General features: G+C 46.5%; 1 protein-coding gene across 1 annotated transcript in view; it reads right to left on the minus strand.

Annotated features, from left to right (window-relative positions):
• Window positions 1–16923, minus strand: part of LOC118969805 (uncharacterized) — a 78120-nt gene extending 61197 nt beyond the window's left edge. The window contains 2 exon segments of the mRNA XM_073226353.1: window positions 2931–3057; window positions 15053–16923. Coding sequence (XP_073082454.1) covers window positions 2931–3057; window positions 15053–15199 — 274 coding nt within the window. The 5' untranslated portion in view covers window positions 15200–16923.
• Between the last annotated feature and the right edge of the window lie 415 nt (window positions 16924–17338).

The raw sequence follows: 17338 nt of genomic DNA on the forward strand, positions 1-17338 counted from the left end.
TGGTCACACTGAATCCATAGTGAAGTTGCCTGGGGCTGAAACCCATTGTCAAGACAGAGGCCCACCTTATTTTTTAACTTTACCTATATGCTTTTTTTACTCTTTCAACCCTAATCAGTAACTTACAACCTGGGCAACTAATTTAGCAAGGAGCCCCAGCAGTAAACAACAAAGTAAGAGGCAGGAACGATTCCATCTTAAAGATAAGATTGCATTTTGAAACCCAGGAGGTTAAGAAGAAAGATTCTTAACTTACTCTTTAGCAAACACCTCTGGGGCAGAGCAGGTCATCTTATTTGATATGCTCCCAGATCAAGAGGCCAGTATCTCAGTGAGACATCAGAGCAGTAAATTTCTTGTGTTAATTTTAAACATTTGGGGGCCACTTAAAAAGTCCGCACCCCCAGCCCTTGGTCACATTCCTGAAATATTCTTAAAAGGGGGCAACCCCAACCTATCATGGCTCTCCTCACTCTGAGGTCGCCAGCATTTTCTAAGTGCATGTTTGACTTTTTCCCAATCTTTTAAGGGTGCCTCTTGTCTGGGGCAGCCCACAGTCCCTTCTCCAAGTGTGCTCCTTTTTGCCTTAAACTTCTCATTGCTCAACTTAAACATTTTCTCTCTGCACTTTTCCAGTGGTAACTGTCTTTGTTACTTTGCTTTTTCATTCTAATCCAGATTGGGAGGATTAAAGATGGCGTGAGAGATGAGAGAGGCTTCCTCCTAAAACACATATAATACGAAAACATAATTAATACAACTAATCCTGAGAGAGCAACAGGAAAGAGGACTGCATCAGACTGCATACACCTGGAGAAAAGGGCAGACCTCAGGGAACAGGGTAATGTATCAAAGCTGTGGCCTGGCGGGACCCAAGCCCTTCCCCTACCCCAGCTCACAGGCAGGAGGAAGAGAAATGGAGTGGGGAGGCAGTGGAGGCCTAGGACTGCTGATACCTAAGTCCAGAGATCTGCTCTCGGAGCACAAACCTGTATTTCATGGTGCTTTCATCATACTCTCATGATTACGGGGTTGGAAAGCTGGGACAGGTGGAGTTCCTGGGGAGACTGGGATTCCAGCTGCTTGTGGAGAGCAGGGATCCATATCTGGCTGCTCTGGGACAAAAGCTTATACCTGTGTGCTCGGCCCACTGGTTCAGGCAGTGGAGGCAGGCATAGCAGCCAGGAAGCAGGAAACAGCTCTTTCCTCCCCCCAGACACCAATACCGCTCCCCTGTGACCCCCAACATTGCTTCAGGGGCTGAGCAGCTCCAGAGAGTAGAGCTTCTGGATACTAGAAGGCGCCATATACAAATATGAAATGCCAAAGAAACCTGGTCCAGAGTAAAATTATTAATATGACTCCCGAGAAAGATTTAAATGACATGGACCTCGTGACTCTTCCTGAAAGGGAGTTCAAAATAAAAATCATTAACATGCTAATGGAGGTATGGAAAGATACCCAAAAATTCAGGAATGAATTCTGGTCAGAGATCCAATCGTTGAAGAACACAATGAAGGGTATTAAAAGCAGGTTGGATATGATGGAGGAGATGATAAATGAAATAGAAACCAGAGGAGGAAAACAAAGAACCTGAGGCACAGAGAGAAAAAAGGATCTCTACGAATGAAAGAATATTGAGAGAACTGTGTGACCAATCCAAACAGAACAATATTCGCATTATAGGGATACCAGAAGAAGAGAGAGAAAGGGTTAGAAAGTGTCTTTGAAGAGGTAATAGCTGAGAACTTCCCCAATCTGCGGAAGAGATAGTCTCACAGGCCATGGAGGTGCACAGATCTCCCAACACAAGGGACCCAAAGAAGACAACACCACGACATATTGTAATTAAAATGGCAAAGATCAAGGATAAGGACAGACTATTGAAAGCAGCCAGAGAGAGAGATAAGATCACATACAAAGGAAAGCCCATTCTAATCCAGATTTCAGCTCAAACACTCACTCTGTCCTATCTCAGACAAGTAAGGAGGGGCTGCTGAGAGCTCAGATTTGGGCTTGCAAATTACTGTTGCCTAGGTGATCGAGAACTGCAGCTCACAGTCATACTCTTTAGTAGCCTGCCTGAAAGTCTCTTTTCTTCACCTATAGGAAATACGCAGTACATAATCTCACTCCATCCAGTGCTCTGTGGCTCCCCCGAAGCACACGGTGGTAGGGACTTGGTTCCCATGGTGTGCAATCCAAGCAGACACTGGACACCAGGGGATACTGGCTTAAGGAGTAAGAAGGGGACGTGCCCCATGCTGAGTAGCAGTTCAATTAACTTCCTTTATTATTCTATTGTCATTACCTGACACTCTCGCTTTAACAAATTCCTTCCTCCTTGTACTCTGACTCCCCTAGGTCTCTGAACCAAACTCCCCAACACAGGCTGCAATAAGTTAGTCAACAAAGCATTGATGAAGCAGCTCAGCCTCTTAGCGGCAGTAAATAATTCTTTATCTCCTTGTCTTCCTCTATCCAGGTCATGAAACTGCACCCCACCCACTCCTTTCTGATAAAAATACATTGCTTCCCTGCACAGGAGGGACAGTTTTTCTGGCTGCTGCTCCATCTGTGCTCCACAAACTGCAATTCTAAGATCCCAAATAAAGAACTTGTTTCTCTTTCGGTTTCCCCTGCTATTTCTCAGCACAGTGTGGATTTTAGAATTGAAGATGGGGTCAACACTACTTTACACCACTGAACTCGGGAAGTAACATGAGCCTAGGATGCAAATCACTGCAGAAAAGTCAAAATACATCAGGGAAAATGCTCCCACACCAATAAAACCCAAATTTTTTCTTTGAATTCAGGGAGCTGACACACTTTCATATAAAGCAGAAATTTATGGGAGCTGTTCTGTAAAGTAGCAAAATAAATGTTTTAAGTTTGGATAAGGAATTCTGGAATGAAGCTCTAATCCTCACCCACAGAGACCAGGTTGCTGTAGTTCTCCTGCATCACGCTCCTGTACAAGGCCCGCTGGGCAGGCGCCAGGCATTCCCACTCCTCCTGGGAGAACCGGACGGCCACGTCCCCGAAGGTCAGCAGCCCCTGATGTGTAAAGAACAAAGGAACAAAAACAACCACGTTTACCAAGTGGCAATGAACAGAGTCACAAGCTGAGTCAAAACGAAAACTGGTTTGGGATTGGTCGAGTGACGTGAATCATTTTCAACAAATATTCCATATTGCTCCTTTAACACTGGGGAAAGAGGATGATATAAATCCACAGGACCACTATAGACACTATTAATTATATGGGAGATAAATGTATAACTGAGGAATCAATACAAGCATGTGTATTTCTATGTGCTAAATTGATAGCTTACCTGTTAAGTTCTATATATTTCTCAATGGCAAAGTCGTGGTGCATTAGAAGTTTACCTATCAAATGTAATAGGTAGAACATTGAAGATCTCCAGATATTTAAAGACCTCATTTTAAAATGCAGATAATGATTCAGGTATTCTGGGCTGGGTCTGACTTTCTGCATTTCCAGCAGGCTCACCAGTGAGGCTAAGGACTTTCCCTCCAAGGGCCACACTTTAAAATTACAAAGCAGTGAATACCAAAGAAATATTCATGGGTAGCTTTAAGTAACTGTGATGGCCAATGCAGTCCATTAAATCACAGCAACAAGGAAGGGCAACCAGAATCCATTTAGAACACTTACTATATATCAGATATTACTCTGTTTTTCATGAACTCATGTGTAATACACAAAAAAGATCCATAAGAACAATATTATTTTCCCTTATTTATGATGATATCTTATTAAACATCCAATAAATAGCAGCGCCTAGGTTTTAACCCACTTTATGTAACCTAGAATTTATCAAGAGGAATATACAGATGAGATTTCTTGTCAACTGGAAAGGAGGCTCATTACAGTTCCCTAAACTGAGTGGATGAATAGAAACAAATGAACCAAACAGCACAGAATTGATCTACTAAGGTTTACATTTTGTTCACATCCACATATTAAAATATAAGTATACATGTTAACACTAATACAGCTGAAAATTTTGGCAGAAAATATTTTCATTTGCATATCCATTATTTCTGGATGATGCTTTTTCTATCTTTAAACTAAGGAAACCCACACATGATAAAAATTAGAATTAAAGCTATTGTTTCTGAGTCTTCTATTTCCCTGAAATTTTTTGCTACATTTATCATAGGTGGCCAGTTACGTTTTACAATTTATTTTATTTTATTTATTTTATTTTTTTATTTTGGTATCATTAATCTACAATTACATGAAGGACATTATGTTTACTAGGCTCCCCCCTTCACCAAGTCCCCCCAACATTAACCCTTCACAGTCACTGTCCATCAACATAGTAAGATGCTGTAAAATCACTACTTGTCTTCTCTGTGTTGCACAGACCTCCCCATGCCCCCCCCACTGTACATGCTAATTGTAATGCCCCCTTTCTTTTTCCCCGCCAGGTTTTACAATTTTAAGATACTAATATATATGTTAAATATATTCTATGGTTCTTCTTTTCTCTTTTTGAAAATGCAAAACATAGTAAGAAACAGTAGGTCTGTGTCGGGAGTGTAGAATGAAATGCAAACTCCCACAGCCCAGGCTGGCGGAGGGAAACCTCCATTTGGACAGGCCAGAATCTCCAGGGAACAAAGGAGACCCACTTCATTTTACAAAGCAAAGTACAAGTGTTAGGCTTGGAAAATAGATATGAGAGAGGTGGTAAGAGAACAAGGTCAGTAAAACCCCTAGAAAGGACTCAGTTAACCAAGTAAAACTAGAAATCCAGAAAAGACTCAAAGATAGAGTTAATCAGTTAAAGCTGAAAAGGTCAAGCGCAACTTGGCCTTGAATGTTTGAATATTCCCCAGATAAAGAGAAGTATCTGAGCACAGCCCATGTCTTCACTGAGTCAGTTAGATCACTGTAAGATTTACTCTAGCCTGCTAAAAGGCCCACCTATAAACAGCACAATAAAGACAGGGAGATCCCACCTTAAAGCCAAGATTGCATTTTGAAGAAAACCTGGGAAGTTTAGGAAGACTCTTAAGATACTCTTTAACAAACAAATAACTCTACCCACCTTAGAGGAAGGACAGACAGTCTTGATTGATAAGCTAATTTTGCAATTTAGACCTAGAGGACTGACTGATAAGAAACTTAATGTCTCATCAAAGATACCTGAGGAGGAGGAGCCAAGATGGCGGCATGAGTAGGGCAGTGGAAATCTCCTCCCAAAACCATATATATTTTTGAAAATACAACTATTCCTAAAAGAGAGACCAGTGGATACAGTACAACAGCCAGGCTACATCTACGTCTGCGAGAACTGAGCATCTCATGAAGGGGGTAAGATATAAGGCGTGGCCCGGTGGGACCCGAGTGCTCCCCAGACCCCAGCTCCCCAGCGGGAGGAGAGGAGTCAGAGAAGGGAGGGAGTGAAAGCCCAGGACTGCTAAACAACCAGCTCTAGCAATCTGAACCGGGAGCACAGACACACAGTGCATGGTGTGCTGGATACTAGGGAAATGGAAAAGCAAAATCTGAGAGCGGTCCCCGCAACCTGCTCCCCTGGGACAAAAGAAAAGCAAGTGCTTTTTTAAAGTCTTAAAGGGACAGGGACCTCACAGCTGGACAGAATCATCCCGGCACACACAGCCCAGCAGCTGGGAATCCCAGGGAAGTCCAGGCGCCCTAACCCCCTATGTGGCCGCACAGCTCTGAAGCCCCTCACAGCGATCAGCAGCCTGCCAGCTGTTCCTCTGGCTGGCACAGCCCCTGACACAACAGCCCAGTAGCTTGAGAGCGGCTGCGCGTGCCCGCGGTGGCGGCGGAGCAGCCTGGGAGCGGCCCTGCTGCCAGCAGCTGCCCAGAAAATCCTTCCGGCGTGCAGCCACTCAGGCTAGACCCAAAGGCCACTGGCAGCGCGCAGCTGCCCAACACAGGCAGAGGGGCACCGCTCCTGCAGGAGAGCACACCCAGCTTGCCTGACACTCCCCGCAGAGCTCTGGGCTACCCTGATGGTGGCCCCGCCCATGGCAGCTTAGGGGATTAATCCAGAGGCTGCTCCAGGAGTGTGGGTAACCGACACAGGCAGTGGAGAAGGGCAAGGTGAACAGCAAGCAGGAAAGGACTTTGTTCTCCCAGCTGACACACCTGTTACCGGCCTACAGCTACCTGTATTGCCATGAAAAGGCAGAAGAATTTGGTCCAGTCCAGAATTACCCAGACAACCCCCGAGAGAGGGCCTGGGGAGAGAGATTTAACCAATCTTCCTGAAAAAGAATTCAAAATAAAAGTCATAACCATGCTGATGGACCTGCAGAGAAATATGCAAGAGCTAAAGGAGCAAGTAGGGAGGGAGAATACAGAAATAAAACAATCTCTGGAAGGATTTAAGAGCAGACTGGATGAGGTGCAAGAGGCTGTTAATGGAACAGAAATCAGAGAACAGGAATACAGAGAAGTTGAGGCAGAGATAGGTAAAAGGATCTCCAGGAATGAAAGAATATTAAGAGAACGGTGTGACCAATCCAAAAGGAAAAATATTCGCATTACAGGGGTACCAGAAGAAGGAGAGAAAAAGGGATAGAAGTGTCTTTGAATAAATAATTGCTGAAAACTTCCCCAAACTAGGGGAGGAAATAGTCTCTCACACCATGGAGGCCCACAGAACTTCCAACACAAGGGACCCAAGGAAGACAACACCAAGGCATATAATAATTAAAATGGCAAAGATCAAAGACAAGGACAGAGTATTAAAGGTAGCCAGAGAGAGAAAAAAGATCACCTACAAAGGAAAACCCATCAAGCTATCATCAGACTTCTCAACAGAAACCTTACAGGCCAGAAGAGAATGGCATGATATACTTAATGCAATGAAACAGAAGTGCCTTGAACCAAGAATACTGTATCCAGCACGATTATCATTTAAATATGAAGGAGGGATTTAACAATTCCCAAAGATACTTGAGACCACTTAAGTCCACACCCCTAGCCCTTTGTCACATCCCTGAAAAATCCTTAAAAGGAGGAACCCCCAACCTTTCAGCATGCTCCTCTCTCTGAGGTCACCTGAACTTTCTGAGTGTGTAACCTTTAATCTTACACTCTTTCTCTCCAACATTTCAGGGAGCTCCTCTCTCTCTGACATTGCCTGCATTTTCTAAATAACTTTAAATAAAACTTACTCTGCTTAACTATTGTGTCTCTGCTGTTCAATTCTTTGTCATGGTGGGGACAAGAACCGAGGAAAATACACAGCACTTCTCCCCCAACACAAGCAATGGCATGAGAAGAAAAGGGAGTTTCTAGACTAAATGAGGTGGTTTGTGAAATTGCTCAGCAAATCCTCCAAGATCCTGAATGGTAACTGGGAAATTAGTAAAAGAAGGATCCGGTCCCAAGCCTTGGAGCCAAGTGGACAGACAAAGAGAACAGCAGAGCGAGACTATAATGATGGTCTTGCAAGAACGGGTGTCTGGTGGGCAGGCACACCTGGGGAGTTTGGTGCCAGTAATTTATCTCCTAGTGCCCTAGTCCCTCCTGTTTCCTCATTGGCTGAGTACTGCAGGGTTCACATTCTTCCCTGTTATATCCTTTCATATTCGCCTAAGCCAGTTATATCCTTCCCTTATATTTGTCTTAATTTTAATGGTAGATTTAAAAAACTTAAATCAAACAGGTATAGTCAGGCCCTTACCAATTCCCCAGTCCCATCCCCACCCCCACCCTGAGCAGCTTCCCGGCATATTTTTCACCACATGGCCCTTTGTTAATACCCTACTGTTAAAATGTTTAAACTTCCTGGTGGGAATAAATCACATGTAGGTTTTATGCTCTTTTCTAACAGTTCCCCTCTTTTTACTTAATTTCTAATTTTATCCCCAGTAATGTATTTTAATTAATGCTTGGTTCTTTTTCAAATTTCTCTAATAGATTTTTACTCTCTTCCTCATAGTTCAATTTATCTTCTAATAACATAAGATTATTTTGGGTGTAGATTATACGTATTTGTTTATTTATGGCTGTGTCTATAAGTCTCTGAGTCAGGCCTCTCACACAAGGGATGATCCGGCATCCTATGGCAGTTACAACTCCTGCAACCATAACAAGGAATGTTAAAGAGAGGCAGCCGTATCCTTCCACTTTCCAAACCACCCTTCCAACCAGTCTGTAAAGGGGTCACTAATGCCAGAGATTTCACCTAATTCATTAGCTAAAGTGGTGAGTCCCTGTAGAGCTTCAGTAATAGTACCACCAGGGGCAGTATTATTAGGAATAAAAGTATAACATTTTCCTGCTAACATAACACAGACTTCTCCTTTCTCTGCTAACATCATATCTAATGCTATTTCATTTTCCCAGGCCATCCTGCTGGTAGCATCTAATTGGCTAGCTGCTCCTTCAAGAGTGTCCCTGGTATAGTTAATGAATATTTGATTATAGTAAATGTAATTGACCCAATCTATGTTTTTCTTGATGGTGGACCACCAAAATAGTGCTGATTCAAATCCTTCAGCTATTTGGTTTCTAGCTTTAAATTCATTAGGGACTCCCCTAGGGACTCTTATTGAGTCAATGTATACATTTGGATCAAAGGATTCTTGTAATGATATGTGATTTCTATGAAAAATTTTTCATTGAGTGTGGAGAGAAATGCCAGGGTAAATGGAATGGCCAATTGGACTAAAGCCCAAGTCCCAGTCCCACTGGGTGGCAACGAGTAGCACAGGTTCCCCTTTCCACAGTACCACCAAACATCCACTCGGGGGATATGTAATTTCAAGAAGTTGCCCTCTTCAGAGACATTTAGGACATGGGTACAGTTCAGCAAGTTCCCCACAGGAGTTCTGAACCTTCCCCTTATCTACAGAGTCATTAGGAGTGATTCATTTTTACTATGGAAAAAGAGGGGGTTGCCCTCGAGTCTGACTTCTTTAGTGCAAAAGGGGAGGAGACAAATCCTTGCACATCTCATCTCCCCAAGAGTCCTTGTCCTGACACAGGGCCAACATGCAGTTCATCCCAGTGGGGTCTGTGTCCCAGCCGAGAGGGAACAGGACCACCAGGACCACCTGCACCTGTGGCCATCCAGCAGCACATGCATAACAATCGCTTTTATTCAAAGCTCTTACTGAAAATTTGACCCATTTACCCAGGCATTGGTGCCTCCATAACCTGTCTCGAGTTCAAGAGTCTGTTACAGATCCTTTACCTCTGTTCCAGTAACTACTTTAGGGTCATTACAGGGAAGCTCTGGCTCATTATCTCCCTTAGGATCGGAGTGGTCACTGTGGGTGAAGTCTTATCTTCGGTTAAATTAAGACCAAACCTTCCCACGGGATCGACTCCAGTGACATCTGCACCGAGTCTGTAAACACGAGGAGCAATCACAGGGTCTGAGCCTAAGTCTTGAGGATTATGTATAGTTAATAAGAGGGGGTTACACTGTCTGTCCTGACAATTATCAGGAGGAATACCTTTAGCCAAGTGGAGCGTTCCTTTTAAAGGTTTTCCTGCTGCACGAGGGGCCATCCATCCTTGAAACTGGATAGTCCACCAGACACTGCTCCACCCTGCACACGGGGGTGCATTTGCCTTTCTCACTCTGTTAACATTCGTTCATTCAGGACACAGACACTTACTACCTCTGGGAAGCTGTGCTTGGTCACTTAGGTCACCACAGAGAGAACCAGACACACATCAAACCTACTGGTTAGGGGGCCTGACAGGAAACCAGGGGTTACTCCCCATTCTAGAGCTCCCTGAGACTTGCCCATGAAATAGTTAGAAGGATAAAAGTTAACATTTTTAGGTCCTTTGAGTTTCAGCTCTAAGGGTTGGTTAGCCACCTGGGACACCTGCCAATTCTCTGTGTTGTCCCCAGATTCCCTCAGTTTCTTTTCTCTGGTGAAATGAGTCCAACCCTTTCCGGCCATCCTCACTGCATCTCTGTGGTCAGGAGCACTTGGTAAGGACCTTCCCAGCTGGGCTGGAGTCGGTCTCCTTTTCAGGACTTTACTAACACCAGGTCCCCAGGCTGGAAGCAGTGAGCGAAGGGCTCAGGTGGGGGAGTCTGGGCGAGGGGTCCTTTCAGCCTGTGAGAAGACAAGGTAGGAGACATGGCCAGCACATACACCCTTAGAAACCAATCCTTTGTTTCCGTGGTGGGCAAGTCCACTGCCCTTCCCAGACATGGCAGCCCATATAATAATTCATAAGGAGAAAGTCCCAGATCCTTTCAGGGAGCAGTTCTGATCCTTAGGAGTGCTACAGGGAGACATTTCGCCCAAGGCAACTTTGTTTCTAATATTAATTTGATTCAATGCTTCTTAAGAGTCTGATTCATTCTTTCTACCTTTCCAGAGGATGGTGGATGCCAACAGTATGGAAATCCCACTGTACCTGGAGCGCCATCATTATTCCCTGTAGTACTTTTGAAGTAAAATGACTCCCATTATCTGAATCAACATTTTCTGTTAACCCAAACCTAGGAATTACTCGCTCTAAAAGTACCTTTACCACTGATCCTACCGTTGCAGTTGTTAGTGGGTGGGCCTCTACCTGTCCAGTGACAGGGTCAACAATCACTACTAAATATTTAAGCTTTCCCACGTTTGGCATCTCAGTAAAGTCAACTTGCATATTGTGGAGTGGTCTTATTCCTGGGAGTCTCCCTCCAGGTCTGGCTTTCTCATACACTTCTTGTTAATTCTTTGGCACATTATGCAGCTCAAACCTGTTTAGCAATGGTGTAAATACTTGCACACCCATAAATCTTTAGCAAAGCGTCACACAGCACCGGGGGACCCCAATGGCTCCCTCTGTGTAACATGTTCACAGCTCTCTCGTAATAGGTCAGCTGATCATTTCTCTCCTATCTGGTAAAGTCCACTGCCCTTTTTCATCTCGAGATACCCCCACCTCCTGTAGCTTCTTAATCTCCTTCTCAGAAAACTTTGAGATCAAGGTAATTTTAGGGATATTTGGAGTGAGGTTCAAAAATCTAATTCCATCTTCAGATGCAATCTCTTTAGTGGCTACATCAGCAATCCTATTACCTGTTGCTTCATACGAACTTCCTTTCTGGTGACAATTCACATGCGCTATAGATATCTCAGCTAGAAGTACAAGATTTTCCAGAACCTCCCTGATTAATTCCCCTTGAATTAATTCCTTTCCTTTACTGTTCAAGAGACCTCTCTCTGCCCAAATTTTTCCAAAGGTATGGACTACACTGAAGGCATATTTGGAGTTTGTGTAAATCTTGTCTTCCTTGTCTAAAAGTAGTTTAAAGGCCTGATAAAGGGCAAACAACTCACGGGTTTGGGGTGACCAATTATTGGGTAATCTCCCCTTTTCACAGATAGATAACTGGTCTCCATCAATGATGGCATAGCCATTATGTCATTTGCCCCCTATCACCCGGGAGGACCCATCTATAAACAGTTTCACCCACCTAGAGGTGTTTCCCTGAAATCAGGCCTGACTTTAGTCTGATGCTCTATGAGGTCTGTGCAACTGTGGCTCAATTCTGATGGGCCTTCAGCCTCCCCTGCACACGGCAAGCTGGCCGGACTGAGGCAGGCGTCTGTGGTTAAGATCAGGTCATCTTTTTCAAGTAGAATGTCTTCATACTTAAAATTCAAGAATCTGTTAGCCCGTGCCCAGTCCACTGATTAAGTATGGCCGGAACCTGGTGAGGAGTACTGATGGTGAGGGTTCCTCCTAAAGTTAGTTTCCTGCTCTCCTCTACCAGTAAGGCCGCGGCTGCAATGACGAGAGGCAGGGTCCAATAGTTTAGACATACAGGCCACCAGTTGTTTCTCTCCACTCCAGGTGTGGGTCAAAACCCCTACAGCGGAACCTTGTTCAACTGTAACAAACAAATAGGCTTCTCTAAAGACAGGAGTACCAGGACTGAGGCAGACTAAGGATTGCCTTAATTCTTCTAGGATTTGCAGTTCCCCTGGGGCCCCACTGGAGAGGGTCTGGCTCTCCCTCTAACAATTTTGAATACAAGCCTCTAGGCTTTTGTACATAAGAGTCAATCCATAATCTACAATATCCTACTATTACCCAAAATTTTCTAAGTTCCCTCTTTGTTTTAGGCTTGGGGTAATTTATGATTCCAGCAATTCTTCCTGGATTGATTCTTCATTTTCCTTCACTTATAAGATGACCTAAATATTTAACTCCCTTTTCTATAAACTAGTTTGTTTCTAGAAACCTTCAACCCCTTTTGCACCAGGAAGTTAAGCAAACCTATAGTGGCTTTAAACACTCCTGTCTTTTCTTTCCCTGAGATTAATAATTAATAAAAATTGTGTTTCTTGCACAGGTTCAAAGTCCTCTAAGATGGATTCTAAAATTTGACCAAATTGGGGGCCTCCGTGAAATCTTGTGGCAACATGGTCCAACGATATTGCTGTTTTCTTCCATTTATGGGACTCTCCCATTCAAAGGCAGAAAAGGTCTCTGGTATATAGACTTAGTGGACAGGCCCAAAATGCATCCTTCAGATCTATCACACTAAACCATTCATATTCATATGGTATTTTGCTCTGGAGGGCATAAGGGTTAGGGACTGCAGGATGTCGGGTCTGGACTAATTGATTTATACCCCCAAGATCCTGCACCAACCAGTATGACCTATCAGGTTTTCTCACGGAAGGATGGGAGTACCGTATGGTGACCTACAAGGCTCCAACAAACCACCCTTAACAAGGCCTTCTATTACTGACTGTAGACTTTTCCTCCCTTAAAGGGGAATTGGATATTTTCTTCTGAAATTATTTCACTTGCTTGCTTTAAGGTCACTTTTATTGGGGAAACTTGTAAACCTCCCCTATTTCCTTCTTTAAACTATACTCTAGGGTCTATTTTCTTTTCTTCCTCCTCTGTAAGATATGTCACTAGAACCTTTACTGGGCCCTTCTCTATTCCTAGACCCATGCCTAACTGAATAATTAGATCCCTTCCTAAAAGAGGAGTTCCTGCTTCTGGGACATACAAGAATGACCCCTCTGTGATGTCACTTCCCAATCTGATTACAGTATTTTCAAAAACAGGAACTTGGATCCCTCCCCCTTTTCCCCAGAGCCTAAAAGCTTTTTGGTCTGAAATTTCACGTCTTGTGGCTGAAAGGTCAAGGAAGAACGGGCTGCCCCTGTATCTACTAAAAACATATATATATATATATATCTTCTTTAGTCCCCACCTTTACCTTTATCACAGGTTCCTGGTAGGATTTAATTAAGGGGAAACCCTGACGTCCCTATTCCTCATCTAATGCCCTGAGGGAAGTCACATCTTCTTCTTTTTCCCATAAAGGGCACTCTCTCTCTTAAAGTGGCCTGACTACCCGCATTTAGAGCATTTCTCGTCCCCTCCTTGGGCCCCCGTCTCCCCCTCTTCTGTCCTTCCTGACCCCCCCCCCCGTCTCCTCTGAGGCGGCCCTCCGCCTCTCCTCTCAGTCACTCCACGGCAGCCCCGTAATCTTTGCTTTCTGCCTCCGCCTCGTCCTCTCCTGTGACAAACACTTTCTGAGCTCCCCTCGGTAATTCCTCATTAGGTTTCTCTTTCCATCCATCTAACTTCTGTAATTTCTTAGCAATATCCAGCCAACTTTAGGTAACAGAATTGACCTTTAAAAGACCCTTTCCTACCTGATCTTCGGGCCCAAGTCCTGAGTACTTCCTCATCTGGTCCCCGAGTCTCTGTGAAAATGCAGCTGGGGTCTCTTCCTTCTCCTGTTGGACTCCAAACCCCTTAGTAAGATCTTGAGATCTTGGGGCCGATTCCCTAACTCCCTTTATAATCAGCCCTCGAAGATCGTGCATTTTAGTTCTATCCCCTAGATTACTATTATCCCACCCAGGATCTATATTTGGGAACTTCTGTTCTGCTGGCAGGACGCCCCGGCCCGGTGGGTGTTCTCGTTCCCAAACGGACACAGTGGCTCTCCTGGTCACCCCCTCTCACCACCAGGGCACAGCATATTCACGGTGGGCACCAGCTCAATCCAAGTACACATATTAGGTCCCAGGAATTGGTCTAGTTGCCCGCTAGGCCCAGGGGATCTTCTAGCAATGGTTTCATTTCCTTCTTGAAATTTCTCGCCCGAGTACCAGTGAGGGAGCACTAACAGACCCAATTTCCCCGTGTCCTAGCGGGACCTCTCTCAATGGAGCCTCTTGGGGTTTCCGGTGGTCTCCCCAGAAGGATGGGGGAAACTAAGCCTTCTCACATTGTGATTCCTTCCTAAGGTTAGGATAAGGGTTGTAGGGGGCCTGGTAGGGGCTGCAGGCTCCTGGCTCTCAGGTGAACCTGAGTCTTACTTGATCCTCCTGGCTTTGTTCCCCTCGAGTCCCAGCCTGAGGATTACCAGGGGGAGGGGAGGCAGGACGGCGGGTCCCAGACCCGCCCCGGGGGGTCTCCTGCGGCTCCTCCTCGGCTTTCCCGGCTCTGGCGTTGAGGGGAAATACGGGAAGCGCCCTGGGTGACCAGCAGAGGGCGCAGTCCCCGCCCCACGGGCAGCTGGAGGCTTCGGCGCTCGCAAAGCACTGGAGCCTGGCAAAGCCAGTTTTCATCCCATCCAAACTGCGGCTGGAAAATTGATGGCTTAGGGATCGGTGCTTTAGTCCAGACAAAACAGCAAAGTTTGACCACCTTCTGTTTGTCCTTAGCCCTGGTACAGGCAGCGTCCCCCCAGTACTTAACCGTCACCCCAGCAGGCTCTCTGGGGGGATTTCAGGGGAGCTCATCCGGTTCCCTTTCCCTGCTTCCCTGGGCCTAGAACTTGTATTTCCCACCTTTCGGGAGGTCCCTGTGTCCGAGTTCCCTGTGTACTCAGCTCCCCATAATGGAGGCTTCTTGCACGCACCCTGGGATCCCCTCCGTCCATCTCTGGCTGTCTCCCTTGCGGGAGAATGGAACCGCGGGTCGGGACTCCACACTCGCTTCGTATCTAGGACACGTCTCAGCCGCACACACCCGACCTCCGGAAGGCGCCCGACCACCAAGGCAGTACTTACGGCCCAATTTTCCTACCTTGGCTCGGGCACGAGGTTGCCTGGTTGCCGCAGTGCCTGCGTTGGTCACGCTGTCTCCTCCCAACAGTCTCAGGCCTTCTCTCGGATTCAGTGCAAAGGTGAGACGCCCAGACAGTGCGGGCCGCCCAAAGCCCGGGGGACACATCTTCCCACTCCACTTGGGACCCCACCTCGCCAGGCAAGAGGATCCCGGATGAGACCCCAAAATGTAAGAAACACATTCACTGGTCCAAACCCAGTAAGTGGACACAGATAAAGAGAACAGCGGAGCGAGGCTTCAATGACGGTCTTGCAGGATTGGGTGTCTGGTGGGCAGGCACACATGGGGCAGTGGAGCAAGTAATCTATTCCCTAGTATGCAAGCCCCTCCCCTGGTTCCTCATTGGCTGAGTACTGCAGGGTTCACATTCTTTCCCAGATGTCACCTAAGCCAGTTATATCCTTCCCTTGTATTTTTCTTAATTTTATTGGTAGGTTTAAAAAACTCAAATCAAACAGATATAGTCAGGCCCTTATCAATTCCCTCCCACCCCCACTCTAAGCCTGAGAAGCTTCCTGGCACATTTTCCACCATGTAGCCCTTTGTTAATACCTTCCTGTTAAAATGTTTAATCCACCTGGTGGTAATAAATCACACTTAGGTTTTATGCTCTTTTCTAAGAAGTGCTGTATTTACAGCCTACAGATTTACTTGTGTCCATATCTTAGATGGTAAATTTAGGTTACTTAGAAATGTACTCCTCACATTCTAATGTGAATGATAATTTCACTACAGGGAATTGGAGATCTAAAAATGCAGCTGCTCATTCAAGATTTCCCTGTTGGGCTCTGAGCCTGCATTTCTAACAAAGGCCAGGAACACCGGTCTATTTGGAATAACAGAGTGGTAGGACTCCCGGGAACTTGTGGAACAATTTCCTGGAAATTTCAGGTTCTAATATAATACTAATAAAATGAAAATAATCCTTAGTGAGCATTTATTATTACTAGGCATCATTCTAACAGCTGTTCATTAATTAATGCAAGAAAAAAACACAAAAATCATCTATAAGGAGAAGGGTATTCTTATGAACAGGCATTAAATGGCAGCAATGAAGCTTTAATTAGACTATGTAGCTCAACATCAGACTCATCCACATTCCTCCCAGATTACATTATATATAGTCATGTAGGGTGATCTCTCTCCTCCTGGAGTAATTACTCTTGGCTTAACTCTTTTAACACAGTTGTGGGGTTGTAGGTTAAAGATTCTAATTAAGTATTTTGTGCCTTCCTGATTTGGCAACTGAGGATAATCTGCATGTCCCAGTGGCACATCTTGGGTGGCCAACCCCCGGTCCCCACACAGCTAAGCCTGAGGTGCATTTTTAAAGAGGTTTCAGAGCAGGTGAGCACACACGGAAGGCAGGACGGCAGAAGCAGAGAAGGAACCGAGCGCCTGTTCTAAACTTAGAGCAGCGCAGGGGGAAAAGCGGGCCCAGCCCCAGCCGGACGCACCCTCACCTGGGCGGCCGCCATCTCCGCCTCGGCCTCGGGCTGCTCGGGCTCCTCCCCCACCGGGCGCTGTGCGGACACGGCTCACGGCCCCGGAGAAAATGCGCGGCCGGCCAGCAGCAGGGCCTCCCCGGGCTCCCCGCCGGCCGCGGGCAGGACCTGACACGGGGCCCAGGCACCCCTCCGGGCCCGGGTCTCAGGACGGACACGGGTGCGCGGGCCTCAGGGACCGCGGGCACCGGCTCCGCCCCGCAGGGACAAGCAAGCTCACCGGGCGCGCGGAGGGGGAGCTCCGGGAAGAGGGCCCACGGCCGCGCCGCCCCCACTGCAGGACACGCGCCTCCCGCCGGAAACAAGAGCGGGACCCGCCCTCCCCGCCGGACGTACAGCCGCGCACGCGCAGCTGGGCCGGCGTCTCCCCGCGCACCCGCAGCCCCGGAAGCGGCCTGGGACCCCGCCCCCTGAGGTTTAGGGAGGGCGGGGAACCAGGGAGGCTCGGGTCCGTTAGGGACGGGCGCTGTCCAGGGTCAGGGGTCTGTAGCGGTGACCCCAGGGGGGCTGACACTGCCCGCCGGGCGTAAACCCCGGGCAACCAAGGCGTGTCAGTCTCAGCGGGACTCTCCGACTCGTTGGCTTCCCTGTGTTGACACCCTCACCGATTCCTGACCTCTTGAACCGCCTTCCCCATCCTGGGTATCCCTCAGTCTGGCCAATGGGTTTCACCCCGGGGCAACTTCACTGTGGATTCAATGTGACCAAAGAAATTGACAGCAAAACGTCCTTGGGGTGA

The sequence above is a fragment of the Manis javanica genome, chromosome 17 (assembly GCF_040802235.1).
Source record: "Manis javanica isolate MJ-LG chromosome 17, MJ_LKY, whole genome shotgun sequence".
In the NCBI taxonomy this organism is placed as follows: Eukaryota; Metazoa; Chordata; class Mammalia; order Pholidota; family Manidae; genus Manis; species Manis javanica.